General features: G+C 43.4%; 2 protein-coding genes and 1 long non-coding RNA gene across 3 annotated transcripts in view; all 3 read left to right on the forward strand.

The window, feature by feature from the left end:
• LOC135249077 (E3 ubiquitin-protein ligase rnf213-alpha-like) overlaps positions 1-8661 on the forward strand; it is a 65858-nt gene extending 57197 nt beyond the window's left edge. Inside the window, exons 59-64 of the mRNA XM_064324350.1 lie at positions 24-225; positions 804-881; positions 1966-2160; positions 2817-2906; positions 6581-6759; positions 8011-8661. Of these exons, the coding sequence (XP_064180420.1) occupies positions 24-225; positions 804-881; positions 1966-2160; positions 2817-2906; positions 6581-6759; positions 8011-8164 (898 nt within the window). The 3' untranslated portion in view covers positions 8165-8661. The remainder of the gene's footprint in view (positions 1-23; positions 226-803; positions 882-1965; positions 2161-2816; positions 2907-6580; positions 6760-8010) is intronic.
• A 554-nt stretch (positions 8662-9215) lies between these two features.
• LOC135249082 (uncharacterized) lies at positions 9216-10105 on the forward strand. The gene is made up of 2 exons (XR_010328558.1): positions 9216-9258; positions 9328-10105. It is a non-coding gene; the product is annotated as an uncharacterized LOC135249082 (long non-coding RNA).
• Positions 10106-13039: 2934 nt separating this feature from the next.
• The window catches only part of LOC135248637 (E3 ubiquitin-protein ligase rnf213-alpha-like), a 28053-nt gene continuing 17006 nt past the window's right edge, over positions 13040-24086 (forward strand). The window contains exons 1-8 of the mRNA XM_064323456.1: positions 13040-13508; positions 13846-14011; positions 14277-14404; positions 15755-16774; positions 16990-17198; positions 17891-18061; positions 22457-22662; positions 22933-23222. Coding sequence (XP_064179526.1) covers positions 14330-14404; positions 15755-16774; positions 16990-17198; positions 17891-18061; positions 22457-22662; positions 22933-23222 — 1971 coding nt within the window. The 5' untranslated portion in view covers positions 13040-13508; positions 13846-14011; positions 14277-14329. The remainder of the gene's footprint in view (positions 13509-13845; positions 14012-14276; positions 14405-15754; positions 16775-16989; positions 17199-17890; positions 18062-22456; positions 22663-22932; positions 23223-24086) is intronic.

Consider the following 24086-nt stretch of genomic DNA (forward strand, 5'->3'; position numbering starts at 1 on the left):
TGACTCTGTGTTCCCTCCTGCAGTTACACAGTGAGCGTTACAGACCTGTCTGAGCTGCACGTGATTGGGTATGAGCCGGAGAGGGACCTCATCCCTCTGGTCCTGTCCAACTGCCAGTACAGCCTGGAACGCGGCCAGGAGACCCTGTCCCAGTACGACCTCCCCAAAATCCAGCAGCTGATCCTGAGCCGGATCCTGCAGGGGAAGCCTCTCATCGCCCTGTCTGTGAGTTCCAGAGACTCGACTCACACACTGACCCCAGATCAGCCTTTCACAAGCTTAAGTGCGAGCGAGGAGAGACGCGCACCTAGGCCTTGCACCTTTAGCCCCGATGGATCTTTTGCCCGCTTATGACGTCCAGAACAGGCCCCTTGCAGGATTATTGACACCCAATCAGAGTCACAGGGGCAGTGTGGGTGGACAGGGTTGGGTGGTGGGTGGGGCTGTGAGGGTGCGAGGGACTGTGAGGGTGGGAGGGGCTGTGAGGGTGGGCGGGGCAGTGTGGGTGGGAGGGGCTGTGAGGGTGGGTGGGCAGTGTGGGTGGTGGGGGCTGTGTGGGTGAGTGGGGCAGTGTGGGTGGGAGGGGCTGCGAGGGTGGGCGGGGCAGTGTAAGTGGGAGGGGCTGTGAGAGTGGGCGGGGCAGTGTGAGTGGGAGGGGCTGTGAGAGTGGGCGGGGCAGTGTAGGTGGGAGGTAGGTAGGTCGGCAGGAGAAGCAGACATACAGACCTGCTGGAATGTGTTCCAGGCTGCAGTGGACAGGCAGCGGCCCCTGGGACTCATCCGCCATTTTCATTACATTGCAGGGAATTCCCACGCTGTTCAGCCGGCAAAGCCGCCATTACGAACGCGTTTTCACGGACGTGAAGGCCAAGGTTGGGCAGGTCAGTGACTGTGTCCGTTTCCCCACCTGTGTGTCAGTACTGCACGTGCATTACATACTGCCACTCCACCTGTGTAAGTACTGCACATGCAGTACATACTGCCACTCCAACTATGTGTCAGTACTGCACGTGCAGTACATACTGCCCACTCTACCTGTGTATCAGTACTGCACGTGCAGTACATACTGCGCACTCCACCTGTGTAAGTACTGCACATGCAGTACATACTGCCCACTCCTCCTGTGTGTCAGTACTGCACATGCAGTACATAAAGCCCACTCCAACTATGTGTCAGTACTGCACATGCAGTACATAAGGCCCACTCCACCTGTGTGTCAGTACTGCACATGCAGTACATACTGCCCACTCCACCTGTGTCAGTACTGCACATGCAGTACATAAGGCCCACTCCACCTGTGTGTCAGTACTGCACATGCAGTACATACTGCCCACTCCACCTGTGTCAGTACTGCACATGCAGTACATACTGCCCACTCCACCTGTGTGTCAGTACTGCACATGCAGTACATACTGCCCACTCCACTTGTGTCAGTACTGCACATGCAGTACATAAAGCCCACTCCACCTGTGTGTCAGTACTGCACATGCAGTACATACTGCCCACTCCACCAGTGTCAGTACTGCACATGCAGTACATAAAGCCCACTCCACCTGTGTGTCAGTACTGCACATGCAGTACATAAAGCCCACTCCACCTGTGTGTCAGTACTGCACATGCAGTACATAAAGCCCACTCCACCTGTGTGTCAGTATTGCACATGCAGTGCATGTGATTTTGATTGCATAAATGTGATTGCATACATATAAATTTATATAGTAATATATTTATTATATAAATTTCAGGTTTAGGATTTTTTTAGAATTTAGGAAAAAACCACAGATTTTATACGTTTCCCTACACAACTACACTCACATGCAGCCCACTGCCTCCTCTTCTGTTAGTAACTGTTTGTCTGTACGTAGAACTGTATATTGTAGCTGCTGTGAATGTAAAGTCTGTGCCTGGGGATGAGTGCTGGGGTTGACCTGCGGTGCCCTTTGACCTTTGACCCTTGGTTCCCAGGAGCCCTTGCCGGCCCTGAAGGCGGCGTCTCTGGCTGGTCAGCTGCAGACGCACAGCGACGTGTGCGACACGCTGGGCGTGGTGGAGCTGGTGCTGGACTTCCTGTCTGCCGCCGGGGGCCACGCCCACATGGAGCTGGTCTCGTACCTGGAGGACGTCCTGCGGATGGAGCGGCTGGCCCCCCATGTCCTCAAGGTCAGCCCCCATGTTGGGGCCCCGCCCACTTTGGGGCCACACCCACAGACCTCCAGCTTTGTTTGTCTTTGATAGTGCTGTGATTAGACTGTGCTGATATGACCATGGTCTGTATTTAGATTGTGCTGATTAGGCAGTGCTGTGGGTAGACTGTGCTGATATGACTGTTGTCTGTAATTCGACTGTACTGATATAACTGGTCTGTAATCTGACTGTGCTGATATAACTGTGGTCTGTAATTGGACGGTGCTGATATAACTGTGGTCTGTAATTAGACTGCTGATTAAACTGTGGTCTGTAATTAGACTGTGCTGGTAGAACTGTGGTCTGTAATTAGACTGTGCTGGTAGAACTGTGGTCTGTTATTAGACTGTGCTGGTATAACTGTTCTGTAATTAGACTGTGCTGGTAGAACTGTGGTCTGTAATTAGACTGTGCTGGTATAACTGTTCTGTAATTAGACTGTGCTGGTAGAACTGTGGTCTGTAATTAGACTGTGCTAGTATAACTGTGGTCTGTAATTAGACTGTGCTGGTAGAATTGTGGTCTGTATTTAGACTGTGCTGGTATAACTGTGGTCTGTAATTAGACTGTGCTGGTAGAACTGTGGTCTGTAATTATACTGTGCTGATATAACTGTGCCCTGTGCTCTGCAGGCCCTGAGTAGGTGCAGTCTGAAGCACTGTGTGGCTCTGTGGCAGTTCCTCTCCTCACTCCGATCAGAGAGCATGCTGCGCCTAAAGAGGGTAAACTTACCTTAACCACACACTTACATATACACCTTCTACACCTCACACTTAACCTTATACACCTTCCACACCTCACACTTAACCTTATACACCTTCCACACCTCACACTTAACCTTATACACCTTCCACACCACACACTTACATATACACCTTCAACACCACACACTTACATATACACCTTCAACACCACACACTTACATATACACCTTCAACACCACACACTTAACCACACACTTACATATACACCTTCTACACCACACACTTAACCACACATTTACATATACACCTTCTACACCACACACTTACATATACACCTTCTACACCACACACTTAACCACACACTTACATATACACCTTCTACACCACACACTTAACCTTATACACCTTCTACACCACACACTTACATATACACCTTCTACACCACACACTTAACCACACACTTACATATACATCTTCTACACCTCACACTTAACCTTATACACCTTCCACACCACACACTTAACCATATACACCTTCTACACCACACACTTAACCACACACTTACGTATACATCTTCGACACCACACACTTAACCACACACTTACATATACACCTAATACACCACACACTTACATATACACCTTCTACACCACACACTTAACCACACACTTACATATACACCTTCTACACCACACACTTAACCTTATACACCTTCTACACCACACACTTACATATACACCTTCTACACCTCACACTTAACCACACACTTACATATACACCTTCTACACCACACACTTAACCTTATACACCTTCTACACCACACACTTAACCTTATACACCTTCTACACCACATACTTAACCACACACTTTCATATACACCTTCGACACCACATACTTAACCACACACTTACATATACACCTTACACCACACACTTACCACCACTTACATACACCTTCTACCAACCTTACCACACACTTACATATACACCTTCTACACCCAACTACCACACTTACATATACACCTTCCACCACAACTTAAACACTTATACACCTCCCATACTTACCACACACTACATATACACTTTACACCCCACTTAACCACACACTTACATATACCCTTCACACCACACACTTAACACACATTTACATATACACCTTCTAACACACACTTAATATACACCTTCTACACCACAACTTAACCACACACTTACATATACACCTTCTACACCACACATACTTAACACCTCACACCACACACTACATATACACCTTCTACACCACCACTTAACCACACACTTACATATCAACTTCTACACCACCTAACCTTATACACCTTCCACACCCACTAACACATACACTAACTTACACCACACACTTACATATACACCTTCTACACCACACTTAACCACACACTTACATATACACTTCTACACCCACATAACCTATACACCTTCACACCACACACTTAACCATACACCTTCACACCACACTTAACCACACACTTTCATATACACCTCACCACACTTACATATACCCTTCTACACCACTACACTTACATATACACCTTCTACACCACACACTTAACCATATACACCTTCTACACCACCACTTACCTATACACCTTCACACACCACACACTTACTATACACCTTCTACACCACACCTTAACCACACACTACCATATACACCTCTACACACCACACACTTACATATACACCTTCACACCCACACTTAACCACCACTTACATATACACCTTCTACACCACACACTACCATATACACCTTCTACACCACACACTTACACCTTATACACCTTCTACACCACACACTTACACACCTTCTACACCTCCACTTAACCACACACTTACATATACACCTTCTACACCACACACTTAACCTATCATTACACCTCTACACCACACACTTACTATACACCTTCACACCACAACTTAACCACAACACTTTACATATACACCTTCACACCACACACTTACACACACTTACATATCACCTTCACACCACACACTTACACCACACACTATACATTAACACTTCACACACCTTAACCACACACTTACATATACACCTTCGCACACCACACACTTAACCAACACACTTACTATACACCACCTTACACTAACCAATACACCTTCTACACCACACACTTAACATATACACCTTCCACACTCTTACCACACACTTACAATACACCTTCACACCTACACACTTACATATACACCTTCTACCACACACACTTAACCATTATACATCCTTCTACACCACACACTTACTACACCTTCACACCACACACTTACCACACACTTACATAACACCTTCTACACACATTACTAACCTTTACCACACACTTACATATACACCTTCACACCACCTTACACAACATTACACTCCACCACACACTTAACCTATACACCTTCAACCACCACTACACACTTACATATACACCTTCTACACCACACACTTACATATACACCTTCGACACCTCACACTTAACCACACACTTACATATACACCTTCGACACCTCACACTTAACCACACACTTACATATACACCTTCGACACCACACACTTAACCACACACTTACATATACACCTTCACACCACACACTTAACCACACACTTACTTAACACTCACACCTTCACACTTAACCACACATTACATATACACCTTCCACCTCACACTTACCACACTTACATAACCTTCCACACACTTACTAACCCTCACACCACATAACACCTTAACACCTATCACACTAAATACACTTCCACCCACACTTACACCACAACTATTTACACTTCTACACCACACCTTAACATACACCTTCCACACCACACACTTAACCATACACCTTCAACCACACTTAAACACACTTACATACACCTCACCACACTAACTTATACACCTTCCACACCACACACTTAACCATATACACCTTCCACACCACACACTTAACCACACACTTACATATACACCTTCCACACCACACACTTAACCATATACACCTTCCACACCACACACTTAACCATATACACCTTCCACACCACACACTTAACCATATACACCTTCCACACCACACACTTAACCATATACACCTTCCACACCACACACTTAACCACACACTTAACCATATACACCTTCCACACCACACACTTAACCTTATACACCCTCCACACCACACACTTAACCACACACTTAACCTTATACACCCTCCACACCCCACACTTAACCGCACACTTAACCATATACACCTTCTGAACCAAACACTTAACCACACACACCTTTCAAACCAATCCACATACATAACCAACCTAACCCACACCACCACACTGACACCACACTAACCATTCACTTCCACTACTAACACACCTTTCACCAATCTAACCATGCTCAACACTGCCCCACCAAACCTCACTACCACCTCACTGCTCCTTTCTGCAACTGCCCCTCCTCACTCTCTTGTTTCTCTTCATTCTCTCTCCATTCTCATTCTTTCATTCTCATCATCGTTCTCTTTGTCTGTCTGTCTGTCTCTATCTCCCTGTCCCTCTCTGTCTCTCCCCCTCTCTCTCTCTTCCCACACCCTCTCTCTCTCTCTCTCTCTCTCCCCCCTCTCTCTCTCTTCCCCCATCCTCTCTCTCTCTCTCTCTTTCTCTTTCTTTCTCTCCCCCCCCAGGACCCATTTGTGGGGATTGGGGATCAGTACAGGAAGCCCCTGGATGAGGAGGCCCGCAGGCTGCTGATGGGCTTCTGCAGCAGGGGAAGTGTGCAGGCCGTCCGGCTGGAGATGCACCAGTTCCTGCTGCTACACCTGAACACCAACCGTGACCCTGAGCTGTACAGGCCAGACTGGGGGTGAGGTTACAGGGCTGGACTGGGGGTGGAGTTACAGGGCTGGACTGGGGGTGGGGTTACAGGATTGGACTGGGGGTGGGGTTACAGGGCTGTACTGGGGTGAGGTTACAGGCCAGACTGGGTGAGGTTACAGGGCTGGACTGGGGGTGGGGTTACAGGCCAGACTGGGGATGAGGTTACAGGACTGGACTGGGGGTGAGGTTACAGGCGGACTGGTGGTACAGCTGTACTGGGGTGAGGTTACAGGGCTGTACTGGGGGTGAGGTTACAGGGCTGGACTGGGGGTGAGGTTACAGGACTGGGTGAGGGTGAGGTTACAGGGCTGTACTGGGGGTGAGGTTACAGGGCTGTACTGGGGGTGGGGTTACAGGGCTGTACTGGGGGTGAGGTTACAGGGCTGTACTGGGGTGAGGTTACAGGCCAGACTGGGGGTGAGGTTATAGGACTGTACTGGGGGTGGGGTTACAGGGCTGGACTGGGGGTGAGGTTACAGGGCTGGACTGGGGGTGAGGTTACAGGACTGGACTGGGGGTGAGGTTACAGGGCTGGACTGGGGGTGAGGTTACAGGACTGGACTGGGGGTGAGGTTACAGGGCTGTACTGGGGGTGAGGTTACAGGACTGTACTGGGGGTGGAGTTACAGGGCTGGACTGGTGAGGGTGAGGTTACAGGACTGGACTGGGGGTGAGGTTACAGGCCAGACTGGGGGTGAGGTTACAGGACTGGACTGACTGAGGGTGAGGTTACAGGGCTGTACTGGGGGTGGGGTTACATGGCTGTACTGGGGGTGAAGTTACAGGACTGGACTAGGGGTGAGGTTACAGGGCTGTACTGGGGGTGAAGTTACAGGACTGTACTGGGGGTGAGGTTACTGGGGGTGAGGTTACAGGCCAGACTGGGGGTGAGGTTATAGGACTGGACTGACTGAGGGTGAGGTTACAGGGCTCGGAGGGTAATGTATTACATTATTACACCTTTATATATTATAATATATTATCAGGTCTTGTAACTAGATAATATTATGCAATATGTAACTTAATGATACGTAATGTTTAATAAAGTACTGTAATGTACTATAACGTAATGTAATATAATTTATTGCAATGTATTATAATGTAATGTATTATAATGTAATGTAATATAATATATTTTAAAGTAAGGTACAGTACTCTAACGTAATGTAGTGTAATATACTGTAATGTCATGCTTTGCAGTGTTGGCAGTGGTTTAATTTCCTCTCTCTCTGTTCAGTCTGAAGGAGACGCTGCAGTCATATGTGGAGCGCAAGGACCTGGACCTCCCGCCTGACGTGGAGGAGCTGTTTCCCGCGGAGATCCGCCTCTCTCAGGCCGTCGCTGCCTGGAAGTTCACTGTGGCCTTTAAACAGGGGCGGAGCCTGAGGTAGCCAATCTGGAGCCTCTCAGTTTTAAGGCCAACGGTCAGAGCCTTACTGTGATTGGCAGAGCAGCCTGTCACTCAAAACATAGCCCTTCAGGTTTTCCCTTTAACTGGGAGTCAGGTGTGAATACATGTGGCCAATCGGTAGCGCTAATTGTTCAGTGAATTACCTGGGAGGGAAAAGAAAATTTGGATTCCATTTAGTATAGTATTGTGTGTTTTCTTTCTGTCTGTTATGTATTTCTACAAGTCCAAACTGGTGAGCTTGGGCTTCCTCCTTATCCTTCTCCTGCTATTCTGCCAGGGAGGAGCCGGCTATGCTGCCCAGGACTCTGAAAGCAACTGATAGATAAATACTAAACAATTATTTCAGATTTAAAGCTTGTTTAGACGGTCATCAGGTGCTTCTTCAGTATTCATGTTATATGACTAGACAAAGGCAATCACTTATGTAATTAAATCTTACTATAAGCGTATGTATTAAACATGTACCAATCAAATATATATCTGGCTCTGGGAGTCTTTCTCTGACCAAGCTAAGCTTGGTTGGCAATTGGACAACTGGCAGATTATATAAAGCCAGTTGTGAGAAACCTTGGAGTGATTTATGACACAATCTAAGCTTTGCTCATCACATGAAAAAAATATAATAATAATACTTTTTTTATGAACTGATAAACTCACAAACATTGCCAAAGTTAGAGCAGTTTTATCTTTTGAGGATGCAGAGAACATTACACATGCTTTTGTTTTTATCATGCCAGGACTATGTTAATGCTGTGTTTACATGCATGAACCACCAATTCTCTTTTATAAGCTTACACTTCACAGGTGTGTCTCGCTTAAAGTATAATCTTCTCCCCCTCCCTTTCATCCTTTGGTTCAGCACAACACATCTTTTAAAGGAGGGGTGAGAGGTACATTTGTAATTTTCCGTTTACTGTTTCTTATTGCTGTGGCTAAGCATCATTTTTCTATCACATGCGCCATCCTGCCAAGTTACAGCGTGATGGGGCGGCATGCCCCATACCTAAAAAATTTTTTTTTAAAAAAGAACACGTATGTATGTATCACACAAGCGTGTGTATTTATCACACAAGCGTAGTGTATATATATATCATACAAGCGTGGTGTATGTATCATACAAGCGTGGTGTATATATCACACAAGCGTGTGTATACTGCACTTGCTCACATGCAGCAGGCCAGACGCTCCACCTCCTTTGGGACCAAAACGCACGAAAGCACACAGAAACAGGAACGCACAAACGCACAGTTTGGAGTTAGCAGTGTGAGGCCTGAGGTCTGACCCACAGGACCGCAGCTCAGCTGGAACGGCCCTTCCTCGTCTGTGTGACGGGTCGGTGGATCCAGTTCGAATGCAGCTCTGTGCTCCAGCGGTTCCCGCCTGTGGTCTTCCCCCCACGTTCCACGCGTATCACACTTACCCAGCTTTACCACAGGAGGGCTGTGTCTGTCTCTCCGCTGTGGTATTGACGCCTCCTTCTAAACGATTGCTAAATTGTAGGACTGGTACTACCTCGCAGGATATTGCACAAAGCTTCACAAAACAGAAGTTCAGCACAGTTTTCAAGTGCGTTTGGCCTCTTTATGCCTAAATGATTCAAATAAATCATCTGCCCTGGATTAGACAGGTCTGGCTGAGCTACCCTGGATTTTGATAAAATAAATCCCCTGGGCTTGATTAGTCAGGTCTGGCTGAGTTACCCTAGGTTTTGATAAATCATCTGGGCTGGATTAGTCAGGTCTGGCTGAGTTACCCTCGGTTTAGTCCTTTCATAGATAAGGGCGTTGGAAGAGAATTTGTACTAAAGAAATGAAAGTGAAAGTAGAATTAATTTCAGCTCATTTACTGACATATTCGTATTTCTGTTCACGCACATTTGTACCTTTCATTCAAATAATAAACACCTCAGTTATTTTCGGGACTAGAACTGTTCTTAAACTAATTTAACTAGATTGATGAAACAGCATTTGAAATATATTTTAAGAGAATTCTGATGTTTTAAAAAAGAACATTTTGTGTTATGCAAATGTACACATTTATCAGCAAAAAAATAAATGAAAATGTTTTCAGATAAGACCAACAGCCATTATCTCACAATCCGATTCACCCCACAATCAAGCTTAATTAAAAACAGTTAAAATGAGCTTTCGCACTTGCTAGTTGCCAGATATGGCAGTTGGTCTGCACCAGGGGTGTCCAGTCTTAACTGAAAAGGGCCGGTGTGGGTGCAGGTGGTTGTTTAAGCCCAGCACTACAACACCTGATTCAACTGATTTACTAATCATGGCTGCGTTTCCAAGTTTCGATGTACCTTAACGTTTTACGAAGGTTCTTAAGCTATACCTTCTTAAGGGAAACCGCTTTTTTACGAGTGTTTCCCAGACTATACCTTAAGACAACTCTTAAGGTACAACTTAAAGGTACATCGTAAGTTGGAGCTGGCCTTCACTGAGGTGCTGAAAAGTTTATCAATTGATGCCAAGCGAATCGATTGTCTCACTTGTAAAGGCTTGTGAATAACGTTTTAATATAACAACTGTTGTCATAATCATTTTACATCAATCTAATATTGCAGAAGAGGAAGCAATGCCTACTACAGACCATCTGCTAATCTCTTTAAGACTCCGTTAAGACGAGACGTTGTGATAGTTTCAATAAATACGTACATATAGGCTACAAAGGATAAAATTTAAAAAAGCATCAATCGGGACATATAAGCCATAGTCTGGGACTTCGTGGAAGCCCAGGGAAAAGGATATAGGCTACATATGGGTGAATTATTTTGTTTTTTTGAAACAAAGGTCTAATGTTAATTTGTTTCTGTCACACAATATATAGGCAACTGTAGCAGCATATCACTGCACTGCACTGATTCCCGCGAACTTTTCTCTGCAATGCAAAAATGATCGTAGATGAAAGGCAAAAGCGCGTCTGTGGAAATTGATCATGATGAATTATATCCCGGGTGCCTTATGAATAGGTCTACCTGTTAAAGTGATTTGTTCATCCACCTTAATTTGCTGTTGGATAATCTTAAATTTAACCAAGAATATCATTATTGGGTTGTTTACCGAAAATCGTAAAACAACATGGTAAGAAAAATGTTCTGTAATGTTGATATTTACCCAGTGCTATTTTGTTTTATATAGGAGGTGTGAGCTAAAGGAAGGGGATGTAGATCATTTGGCTATGTTTGTCCATTATGAGCCACTGTACCTGTATGTGTGTTCATGGCTAGGCCAATCAACGTGTTTTAGTTCGGTCATGCAAGTAGACTCACTCAACGTTGTTTTTGCACACACAGGTTTTATATTCTTAATAAACCGGCGGTTTGTTCCAAGTCAGTGTGATCATTGACTCACACACAAACGAACTAATTTCTACAGGGAATGCAGTCATAAAAACCACATCCTAAGTTAGCGCCTATACGTATAAATAAAAAAAATAAAAAATAAAAAATTATTTTCACAAATTGGATTATTATCATGGATAGGCCCTATATATAATTACCATCATGATGGGGATAGACAGGTGAAACGACAACATTCTCACGACGTGTTATGCACAGACACGTTGATTGGATAATTACTTTTCGTAAAGTAAATATTAAACTCATTTTCGCATGCCGATGTGCTACTAGATGCGCACTGTAGCACAACTGTCGATTTGAAAAGCAAAATGTTGGCATAATAAGGCTGAAACCGCGGAGCGCATCACTAAGGGACAGTTTACGAGTGCCTCAGACCACCCTTTTAAAGGTATACCTTAGCTAAGGAGACGCTGGGAAACAGCTCGAGAGCTAAAGGAAGAGCTTAAGGGATACCTTACGACGCACTTAGCGCTAAGGAGACTCTGGGAAACGCAGCCCATGCTCTTAAATCTAGACCTTGATAAAATAGAATCAGGTGTCATAGTGCTGGGGTGAAACAAAAACCTGCACCCACACCGGCACTTTTTGAATAAGACTGGACGCCGCTGGGCTACACTATAAAATGGTGGGGATTTGGGGATTTTCTGCAGGGGCTTAAACAGGGGAAGTCCCTGCTTTCCCATCTACAGTGCCCAGGGTTCGAGAGGGTTTGTTGGCCTGCATGAGAGCTCTGGAATGAGTCTGAATGAAACAACTGCACAAGAACTCTAGTGCCTGGGATACTTGACAGTGTATGAGTGGTTTTCTTTATTTTTCTGACAATTGCAACCAATAATCTTGTAGCGTTTCTGAATTACTTTTGTTTTCAATTGCAACCAATATTCCTTTGTAACTTTTCTGAATTACTTTCGTTTTCAATTGTTCACAATGGATCTTTTTATTTATATAATTGTAATTTTTTTTTTTTTTTTTTACAATTTCTGACCAAAATGTTGGAGTTAATACAGCAGAACTGACTGGGGGGAAAAAACAGGATTTAATATATTTGATGTTTGGCTTAATATAAATAGTGGAAAATGTCTTATGATTTTTCAGAAATATGCTGAAATGGAGAAAAATATTTTTTGTAGAATGTTTGATTTGTTGGGATAACGAAATAAATCCAAAAATGTTGCAGTTCTTTAGGTTTCTGTTTCCTGACATGAAGCTAATGATTATATTGAGTGACGTCATAAAGTCATTTTGGACAGTGCGCCGTCTTTCACCGAGTCGAATCATTTGATTCGGTTCGACTAACTCAGTCCATTCATTTGATGGGAGCTTGCCGTTTGATTTGGCGCTGTACGTCGGACTTGCGGTCGCATCGTCTCACGTTGCGCTTTCGTCCGCTTTATTATGGGAAAATGCCTGCACCATAACACAACCGCTCTGCGTTTGATCACGCAGGATCACGGCGAGCGCAATGTGGTGATCGACCTGTAGTTGAACGGGACCGATTGAGAAATACAAAAACTTTCTTATGGTAGCTACTGCAAAAGGCTCATGGTTTGAGATGGGAATTTGAATTCGTTGTGTGATTAGGCTACATGAGATTGCATGTATAGGGATGAATCAAAATACAAGTTATCTACATATTTTATCTGTTTGGCCAATTTAAAAATCAACTTAATAGCCAGATCAGCGTGACCGAAGATAGGCTACAGCAACCCCATATTCGTCTTGGCCTTTTCAAGCATTTACGACGCACAGATAGAATAACAATGACGCTGACAAACAGAAGAACGCAGAATTGTTGACGCGGAATTTATTATTGTGAAATGAAACTTAACTTTCGATGTAACTCACGAGCTCACGTCGCGCGCACCTCACTCTGTGCGGAGACCGCGGCTATCACCGATTCAGCAACACAGTCAAACTAACTGAAGGAAAATAGACCCACGTTCACTGACGCAAGGTACGGCTCTTTATTGTGGCTTGTGGTGCTGATGGTTATTACGCTTACGACTGCTGAACCCATTCGGTCTTTCCAAACAACAATACAATTCTGAAGCGCTGGTAATTCGTGAAGCTTTATGAATTATGTATAGTAGGCCTATTTTGAAACTTAACCAACTGCCATAGCCGGCTATCGAGGTTTAAATGGTGGACGTCCTGTTAATGTTAAGGAGTTTGACTATGCACTCTCAAAAATTCAGTGATAACTTTTTACAAAACTTCTTATGCGCTCACTCGTCCCCAACGGAGAAAATATTTTGCTGAAGTCTGATCGGTTTACTTTTTCTTCCACGTAGATCATGTTGTGATGGAACACTTCAATGGGACTTGGGTGTATTTTGGGTAGACCTTGATTCATTGACTCATTTGACCCAATTTCGTTGACGGAAATCAATTTTTTTATGAATTTCATCTGGAAACTTCAATACTAAGACTTTCACTTCGACTGCGCTGGACGTTGATGTGCGTATTTGTTTTGTCTACAAACAGACGCCACTACTGTACGGTTCTTATTCTTGTTCAATAGTGTGCCCGGATATTTGTTCTTTATTTACCATTATTTAGCCATTGTTTTAGGTAACAGTTGCTATATGTTTCATTTGACCATCCCACTGATCACTGTTGCAGTCTCCAGGTGAAACGAAACTGAAAGTTGAAAGCGCAGTACCCTGTGACAGGGAGGAAGATAGTATTATGATTCGTACGTTTGTAAACTTCTTCGTCGCAGGTGAGTGGCTTCCAGCGCCGTGATCGTGCACGGAAAGACAGAAGGGGAAGAAAATGGACCGCGAGGTGATGGGTGATGCAACGCCGAAACGGCCGCAGGAGGACCCTGGCGGCAACGTTAAAAAGAAGGTAGTATCCCTTAACAACGTGCCGGAAACTGTTTCCTCTCGCGATTGATTAAAAATGACATTGCCACTGCATATAACAAAACAGGTGAAATACCCCCCCGCCCCCAAATTTTGTTTTGGCTCATACCGATGTGGATTTCATGATGTAATTAGGACATTGTATACTGATCTTTCAGGCTGGGTGTTTGTCATGGAATTAGCAGGTGCCAGATTCCTAATTTTCCCCATGTTTGTCATTTCTGTGAATTTCTTCGTTTTTAGTGCTTTTAGTGATAGCCTACGGTGTTATTTGTATGAGCTTATGCAATTTAACAATGGCCTATTGCCAAACGTGATGGGAAACGAAGTGCCACAATGTATACAGATTCCGGAATGCGTGCGCTGGGATCAGGATTCTCATCAGTGTCCGTTGTTGCAATCAGAGGTTTGATGCCTAGCGCTGCTTCTCCATTACGGTATCATCAGCGACTACAGGCACTTATCGAAGACTAAAACATCGCACTATACAGCATATTGTACCAAAACAATCTTTAATGAAATAAATGTTATTTTACGATATAAACATGTTATGCTATGAAATAAAACTGTTTTATTTTAGTAATGCAATTTGAGCATGCTCTAGTTCTACTAACATTCCATTAAAGGCAAAAAAGCATACGCTTTCTTTTCGTGATGGACTATATTACACGATTAAATGCACCAGCCCATCAATGTATTTCGCTCATAGGCTGTAGCATCTGACAACTGGCTGTTTATTTATTTATTTATTTATTTATTTATTTATTTATTTAAATTTCAAGAACTTGTTACCTTTGCTGCAGTTGTGCATGCTATTTCAATCATTTCCCATTGACTGCTGCACATGAGATCTATGAATTAATTTATGAAATTAATGTTTAAAACAATTTCAACGACTTTCTTGTGACTGCTCTGCGACTTCAGCCAATATTTTCTGTGACAAACACCCAGCATTACGGATCTGTAGTATTTTCCCCTTAAAATTAATCAGCTATGAAACGATCATTTCATAGCTGTACTTAAAAAAAATTCTTCTGGGGTGGCTTGCCCCCAGACCCCCCTAGACAGCTCTTGAGGTTTAAAGGCGCTTTGCACTAAAGGCCAAAATTTAGAAAAGCAATCATACAGAGTCTGGGTTACCGTTGAACTTGATGTTTGTGATTATGGTAAGACATTCTTATAAAGCAATTTTATAAGCAAAGTTTCGAAGGCTGTTGCATTTGTTTCAACGGCAGGAGTTTGTGCCTATGCGTTGTGCATCTCAGCTGATGATTGAGAACAAATTGTGGGGCTTTGACATGTAACTCTCACTTTTAAAACTTTCACCCGGCAGAGGAAATGGAGCAGGAAGGCGAATAAAGGAAAGCAGGAGAGAGAGATACTTCTGCAGGACAGAGAGAGATGTCTTCAGGAGAGAGAGAGATGTCTTCGGGAGAAAGAACAGTCTCTTCGGGAGAAAGAGCGATTTCTTCAGGAGCGAGAGAGATGTCTGCTGCCCAGCGCTTTCCCAGAGGCCTCTGCATGCTCAGGAGCCTCTCTGGAGGGTCAGAGGCATGAGGAAGCACCAGGGAAGGCGGAGACACCTGGCCTCGTGGGATTGGCTGGTGCTGTGGAGGAGCGGCCTGACATGCCTCAGGATGTGGACCCTTCAGTTGTGCCTTTTCCACCACCTGGCCAAACTGCGCCACCACCAGGCCAAACTGTGCCACTGCCTGGCCAAACTGTGCCACCACCTGGCCAAAATGTGCCAGCCCCTGGCCAAACTGTGCCACCACCTGGCCAAACTACACTAACACCTGGGCAAACTACACCACCACCTGGCCAAACTACACTAACACCTGGGCAAACTACACCACCACCTGGCCAAACTCTTCCAACACTTGCCCAGCCTTCTCCACCCACCCCCTCCAAAAACCAAAGTGATCTTCCACATGACTCCACCACTGCTGACCTGCAGGAGAAACGACCGTCCTGCCAAAGCCCCTCTACTGGGAGAGAGTCGACCAATCAGAGTGCAGAAAGTCTAGCGAGCACCAGCCCATCACCCAATCCTGGGGCAGAGGCGGAAAAGAGAGTGGAAACTGAGAGGCCCCCTTCCACAACCGAAGGCTCGGGAGGGGAATCAACCCCAGGACCTGGCAGGGCCGAGAGCGCAAAGCATGCTGGGATAGGTGCCTGTGACCAAAGCATCAAACACAGGAAGGACACGGCAAACTCCCAGCAGTCTGTGGCGGAGGAGGAGCGGAAGGAGGGCACCATGGGAAGGCAGACCGCCGAAGCTGCTCAGCAGCAGAGCCTGGAGTCGGCACAGGCTGGTCCTCCAGAGAGAGCGCGTGGAGTACAGGGAGAGCAGGTAGTGTTCTTACTGCCCTTAGTTTAAATAAGACTGAAAGAACTTGTGTCCTTTTTTTTTTTGGTTGGACCGCAACGACGGGGCCAGCCCACAAACGCGAATGTCTGTGACTGACTGCGTGATGAAGTTACACCATTGGACGGCCGGTCCAGCCATATACTAGGTTTTGACCTGGTCTTGTTGTATTTCACTTGGTTTTCTCCATTTGATTTCAGGAATCTGACACAAATCCAAGCACAGGGAATGCTGGGAAAAATCCCCAACGTGGCGGAGAGGTACCCGCAAGCTCCGCCCCCACAGGATCGCCTGTGGACACGCCCCCACCTGAGAACAAGGGGGCCACTGCAGATCAGTGTGATGATGAGGGCTTTCAAACAGTGTCCTCAAAGAGGAAGAAGAAAAGGATGATGCACCCACCTCAAATGTATGTCTGTCACTATGGTTACCAGGTTCAACATCCATTATCATGATGAATATATTTTTAACAAGTGTAACTTCAAAAGCCCTTCATAGAGCATAGCAAGTCTCTTTATGAGTATGGCATTATTACTTTATGAAGCATACACCTCCATTATATTGGCTTATGTCAGCATTTCCGAAAAGCAAGAAATTTACTGCTGTTGATGTGGCATGTTAAAAGTAGACCTAAATGGTCTTTTGGGGATTTAATTAAGCAATATGCATTTTAATTACATTAATTTTGGCTTTTGTGAATGGGATTCGATCATTAAAGTTTTTAACAAAATTAATTTGAACTTTTTTAAAAGGATTTTTCACACAGCATACTAGAGTGCCGTGGCACACCGATTGTGTTCTGTTTGTGAAAAATAACACTTTGCCCACAAAAAATAATGTATCTGTATTTGCTTTCATAAAGCAGAATATTCATTTGTTACTGGTTTATAAAATGTAATGGCATTCTTACAAAGGCCACCATAAAGCAGGATATTCATTTATAACAAGTTTATAAAATGGCAATGGCATGGGTACAAAGGCCCCGTGTGTACTTTATGAAGGCTGTATGAAGTGTGAGTGTTACCATGATTAATGATAGTGCTGTTGGCTGTGCTCCTTTGAGTCTGCTGATTTTTATTGCTTTATTGTTGACTTCAAAAGTCCACAGAGTCTACAGCAGGAACCTTCAACAGACAGCATCACTGTCTGCTTCCACGCCATCTTGTCCAAGGACTTCAGACTAGACCCACAGAATGATCTGGTTTTCATAATGCCAGGACCCCCTTTAGGGAATTGGAATTGGAATTATGTGATAAAAATGGAAGCTACAAAGTAAGTAAAAAGGTTTGGATAAAGAACATGTCTAAGCCACAGCACAATGTATTCAGATGTGTATTAACATTGCACTTGTAGTTAGAGGGCTGAATAAAAATATCAAGAAAAGGGTTTCTATATCCTTCTTAGACAAAATTCATCACAATTCATCTTTGTCCTTGTAGGGGTCTCTGGTCGTAATACCAAGAACCATATATTCTACTATGCTGTACTACCAGGGACATTCAATAAATATAAAATAATATTTTTGAAAATATATTCACCGCAACATGGATAAGGCTAATTGGAACAAATGGCTTCCTGGTTGAGCGCAAAATGGGGCAGAAGAACAGTATTGAAAGTCGGACCGAAGCATTGTAGCTTTTGGTCTTTTCATAGGATACGTTGACAGTAAAATATAAAATTATGCCCGCCTTTATGCTTTAAACTTTTTTTCTGCCAGCCCTCAGGAGGGTTCATAAAATGTTCACATGATCCACAATAATGTGCCTCATTACAGTGACCAACTTAGGAATTTAGCAGATGTTTTTAGCCAAAGCAACTTACAGAAGATGCATTTGGCATGGCAAGAAAACCTGTAAATGTTGAAACTTTTATTCAGCTGGGTGTACTTCTGCCCTTGAGGACTGTGTACATGATGTCAAAGCAATAGCAGCATTATTTGAACTCTTTAAAATTTGTTACTTACCCCCTTTACAGTGTTTTTGTTTGAGGGCTGCCATTTTTGTTAAAATTACATGCCATTGTGGATTTGTTCCCTTATTCTTATTCTGATTGCCTTATTGAGCGTACAGCTCATTTATACAGCTGGATACTTGACACAAGCAATTCGCATTCTTTGTTGTGCCTCACCTGGGAATTGAACATGAAAGTTACAATTCCAATATTCCATGTTATGCTACACTGCCACACTAGAAATCTGTCCCATCTGTAAATGTGAGATGAGTAAATTCCAGAAATGATTAAATATGTTGGGGTATACTGATCTAGTACGCTTTCAACGGTAACAACATAAACACACGTTACTGCGCATATGCGTTGTTTTGGCCCACACTTAACTTCCGGCAGACTTTCGCAAACAATAACAACAGAGTCCCTCTAGACTGTTTCTGATAACAAGCAAAATAAATAACAAGTAAATTACGTTAGCTAGCTAGTTAAAACTATGTCTAGCCAGTACTATTTGGGGTTACCAGTCGAAGATACTTGGCCAAACTCAAAATAATTTTGATAACGTTACACTACCAGAAAAACAAGTGACAGAAACAGTGTTGACAGTATTGCACCTTGCTGAGCATCATACATTCCTTACATAATCCATAACTATACTGGTTACATGCACATTCCTGTGTAAAAAGTGCACTCTTTTTATGATATTGCTTAAAAACGACGATTATTTACATGAGACACAAACTGGGGCTAGTGGGCAGCATGTGTTTACAGGTTATTTATTAGCATGCATTGATGGAAAATCATCGTGGCTCTTAATAGTTTGAGTCATCTTGCTAGGTTACCACAACAAAAAATGATCAGGCAATGGAACGATGTCAAGTCATTGGAAACAGGTATCATAACGTTAGTTCAAAACGTAGCTAAAGGCAAGCGTATCAACTACTAGCATTGATCTAACGTTACTGTGTATGATTTATACAATGTTATCTACGATTAGCTAGCTAGCTACAATCACTTTAGTTAGCTAATTCATAACTATTGCAGGCTTGTTACTGGTCAGCTAACTATTAGCTATCGCTTATCATGAGTTTGTTACCTGAAACGAAGTGAGTACTAGAGTGAGCAGCACCTATTATTTTTTCTGTGCCGGCAAATACGTCAGAGGTAGCCCAGCGCTAGCTTTTGGTTGCTAAGGCCGGGGACGTGTATCGGCCGCCCCATATAATGAATGGAACATGACATAAATTTGCTAGCATACTGTAGTGTCCTGTCTTGCTTATTTGAGGATAATATGAGAAAAGGTTGTCTCTATCAGAACGTCTAGGAGTCCGTACATATTCACTGTTGTAACCCAAGTCGCAGGACGCAAAATAGCCGTTAGGAAAGCAGTCTGAAATTATGAAGCAACGCCTGCGCCATTGGCTTTTATGGGTCGCGATGAGATAATTCCGTGTTGCTTGTCTTAAAAGTGACAATCTCGAAGATTTCAGTTTCGTTCTCTTTGGCGGTGCCAATGGCGAGAAGCGGTAATTGCAGGTGTGTTTTTGGACCTCACTTCCCATAGATCCAACCGGATCCAACCAGTGTCGCCTGTGTGACGTCAGTCAGTTGGCACGCCAACTGTAACACTACTATTTACTGAATAAAAAACGGTTGTTATAAAAGTAACGTTATGTACATACTCATTTGTTGTCTAACATTAGGCTAACTCAAGATGTCTTTACACTGCCGAGCCGGGTTAAAATGCCGTAGCAAACCTGGGGTAGAATTAGTGATCAATTTCTGCAAAGGTTCTTTATCCACCTTTTGCCCGGTATGAACATCTTTACACTGCAGAGAAGAATTTGCGGGATTCGCTGTGGCTCGTGCAATTATGTATCTCGTGCACAATAAGCAGTCTTTTTCGTGAATGATTGTGGTATTTTTGAAACTGCCTTGCAAAATGTTACCCCTGGTGTTTCTGGATTTGCTAGCTAAACTGTTCGAGAATAAAGCTGAGTTGGGTGTTAAATTAGCAACCAGAACAAGAAGAATAAAACAAAAACAAAGGAGATTTCATCAAAAAGGGCATAAAGGCTGAAGGAAAATATGAGGAAGCGTAATAAAATAATAACAATGCTAATCCATACTGCCGTATTCTTTTATTTAGTTTTCTCCTGCATGACGTCTTCAGAAATCAGACCCGGCTCTGCTCCACATACCCCGGCTTTATTCCGATCATTATAATATATTGATGAACTCGATGGCAATGTAAATAACGGTAACGGTAAGGCCAGTTCAGATCAATGATTCGCAACGAGGCGAAACGGTTTTAGAATGTTGCAGAGAAAATTGCAGAGGTGTGAACTGGCTAGTAGCAGAGCCGTTGCCTGCCCTGAGGTTTTAAAAGACCGTCCTTGTCAAATCGCCAAGTGCTGTTTTAGAATGATTACAATCAGACGTCTTGGAATTTTGCAAGTTGCACCCAGTATTGTTGCGAATCATTGATCTGAACTGAACTGAGCTACACTGCAACGTTGCAACAAGGTAGCATTGCATTCGAGAGACGGTTTACGAGGTCGGTACCGGTCGGTAGCGTTAGCGTTATCTAGCGTTTTTTTCTAATTGTCAGCCGACATTAGATTGTGTTAATTACATTAGCTAGCTAGCTAACGCAGCGTTACCTGATATGAGAGATGGATACTGTGCGCAACGTTGTCTAAACTAATGTTGTCTTTCTTGACATGGTCCAGTAGCTAGCGTTAGCTGTGCAAATGGCTATGTAATTTAGTAAAGTTACATTGTCATTAAATGTAATACGAAATCTACATCAACAAATAATATGATCTCTCATGTTACACAAAAACGTTTTAGGGTTCCATAACTCCCCCAACCCCCCTTTCTCTGTTATTGTAACGCATGCAGACACCGGAAAAAACAATACGCCACTCACAGTGAGTTGAAGAGCGAGCCTGTTGCGTTAGTTCCGCCTACCCTCTTTGGCGGACCAACCACTGATGGGTGATGCAAAAACGCGTCACTAACTGTGCACCGCTTGTGATTTTTTTCCCGGGAATGTCGCCACAGACACCACGTTTTTTAATCATGAATTATGATAATAATAATAGTATAAATTAATATAAAAATAGGCTCAATCACCATTTGTGTTACCCAATGCAGCGATAGATAGTGACTTAAAATACATTTATTTTAATGAAAATCTTTGAGATTATTACTTTAAAGTTGATATAGTAAATAAGGCTGTATTAATATTACTAAATGTGTATGTATGAAGTTGATTTTAAAAAAATACAGTTTATTATGTATATTTTTACAGGACTTACATTTTAATAGGTAACGATGTCCAGTTATTTCTATATGAAGTAACATTGGGCAAGCACCAGCTATAATAATCGCAGGGATTCAAGCAATTAGCTTCACAATTCCCTAGTGGGGTTACAAAGTCAAATTATGTATTTTTACAGTTTTCGAAATGGCGTTTGTTCCTGAGGTCAGGTTACACCCCCACAGCTCAACAACCTGAGCCCAACATCAATCTGCTCATCAGTTTAACTTTCACAACACAGACCCAATAAAAAACAAACACAGAGCGGAAGTTCACTTCGGGGCAAGTGCATAACCAATGCGTGTGCGTCCGATGAAAGCGTCTATAGACTGTCTGCTAATTCAACCGAGGATTTGCACCAAATCCTAACCATCCATGTTGTTCTGTTTTTGTAGGGATTTTGGAGAACATGGTTACCTTGTGCAAGGACAACTAATGGCACCCAGAGTGATTGAGAATGTCCCTATACCCTATAAATACGTTGTGTGCAAAGAAAGCACAACTGGACAAGAAACCCATTTTGAGCACATTTACAAAGCTGGTGCAATAGGATTTGTCAACAGGTGCTTATGTGTCATGAATTCTCTTCTAACCCAGCAAGGTAAATTACTGAGCTGTCGGCTGGATTTTAGCTCTGTTCTCTCAACCTCATTCAATTGCAAATTTAAATACATCAAATTTTTATTAAATACAAAAAAAAAATGTGTAACACAGGCAAAATCATGTAAACTACAGCAAAGTTTTGACCTAAACTTGTTAAAATTTGGGAACCATTCTCCATTAGACTTCCATTATAACTTGTGCAGCTTGTTACATACTCCACATTCTTTGTCCTTAGTTAATCTTTTGTTATGTTGCCTGTGTCTCCCAGGGGAGTGGCATCAGTATGATGACATCATATGGGCTGAACCAGGGAGAGGCGTGATGACGCGCCTCAGAAGCTTTATTGGATTTAACGAGGGGAGAGATATCGCTAGAGGGCGCCACCTAGCTGGGAAGGTCATGCTGGAGATGATATTTGATCTGCTACGAAGCTGGAGCGGAGTGAACGTGGCAAACTTTTTGATTCAGCTTCATCAGTTCTGTGTAGTTTACTGCAACCCCCTTGTCTTTGAAGAAAAGCCAAAAGTGTGGGAATCTCTTGGGTACGGCCAAGTTCAGGTGAGTTTCTTTATCTCCTCAGTTAACAAACAGGATACATTTAGTAGACAGTTGTATCCCGAGCTTCTTAAGTCTATTTATACAGTTAATACATTTGTTTAATGGAGCCGGTCAGGTTAAGGGCCTTGCTCATGGTTTCAATGCCAGTACCCCACCTGCTTTACAAATCACCCGAACACTGCATCTTGCTGAAGCAATTTCAGTTGAGTACTTTATGGGTACAACAGCAGTGACCTACCTACACTTAGTTACAGTTCCCTAACCATTGCCCTACACTGCTTATTTTGTTTTATTTTATTATATTTAATTATTTATTTGACAGGGACAATACACATTGCTGACATCATGAACAACCTCCTGGGCCAGATTCATTGTACCATTTCATGATGCCTGCTGAAAATATGTATTACTATTGTATGGTGCTAGCTGGCCCTCTTACCAATGCAGTACCATGGTACGACTCCTGATGGTACTGTTATAGAGGGTATGATTTGACGTCACTTTTCCACTGGAACACACCCCCTCAGTCGGGACTGAGTGGCAAAACATGCTGCGACATGGCTGTCTTTATTATAAGAAACAGCAAAACCTGGATTAAAACAAACGATTATCTGCTTAAATTAAAGGCAGTTGGACTCGACAGTGATCCTTACAACTTACCAAAGAACCAGTGGTCCGTGGACATTCAACAAGAAATCGGAGCTATCTTTTTACAGACTGCCGAAAGCTAAAGAAAAGAGAAGCAAATGTATCGCTGCTATTCGCAGAAACAACTTGAATCCAGGCACAGAAACGTGGATTTGCGGTTGTTATTTTGTGTCAGGTATGTTGGATTTTTGGGTAAAATCATACCTTAATAATTTA

This window comes from Anguilla rostrata, chromosome 2 (genome assembly GCF_018555375.3).
Source record: "Anguilla rostrata isolate EN2019 chromosome 2, ASM1855537v3, whole genome shotgun sequence".
Lineage (NCBI taxonomy): Eukaryota > Metazoa > Chordata > Actinopteri > Anguilliformes > Anguillidae > Anguilla > Anguilla rostrata.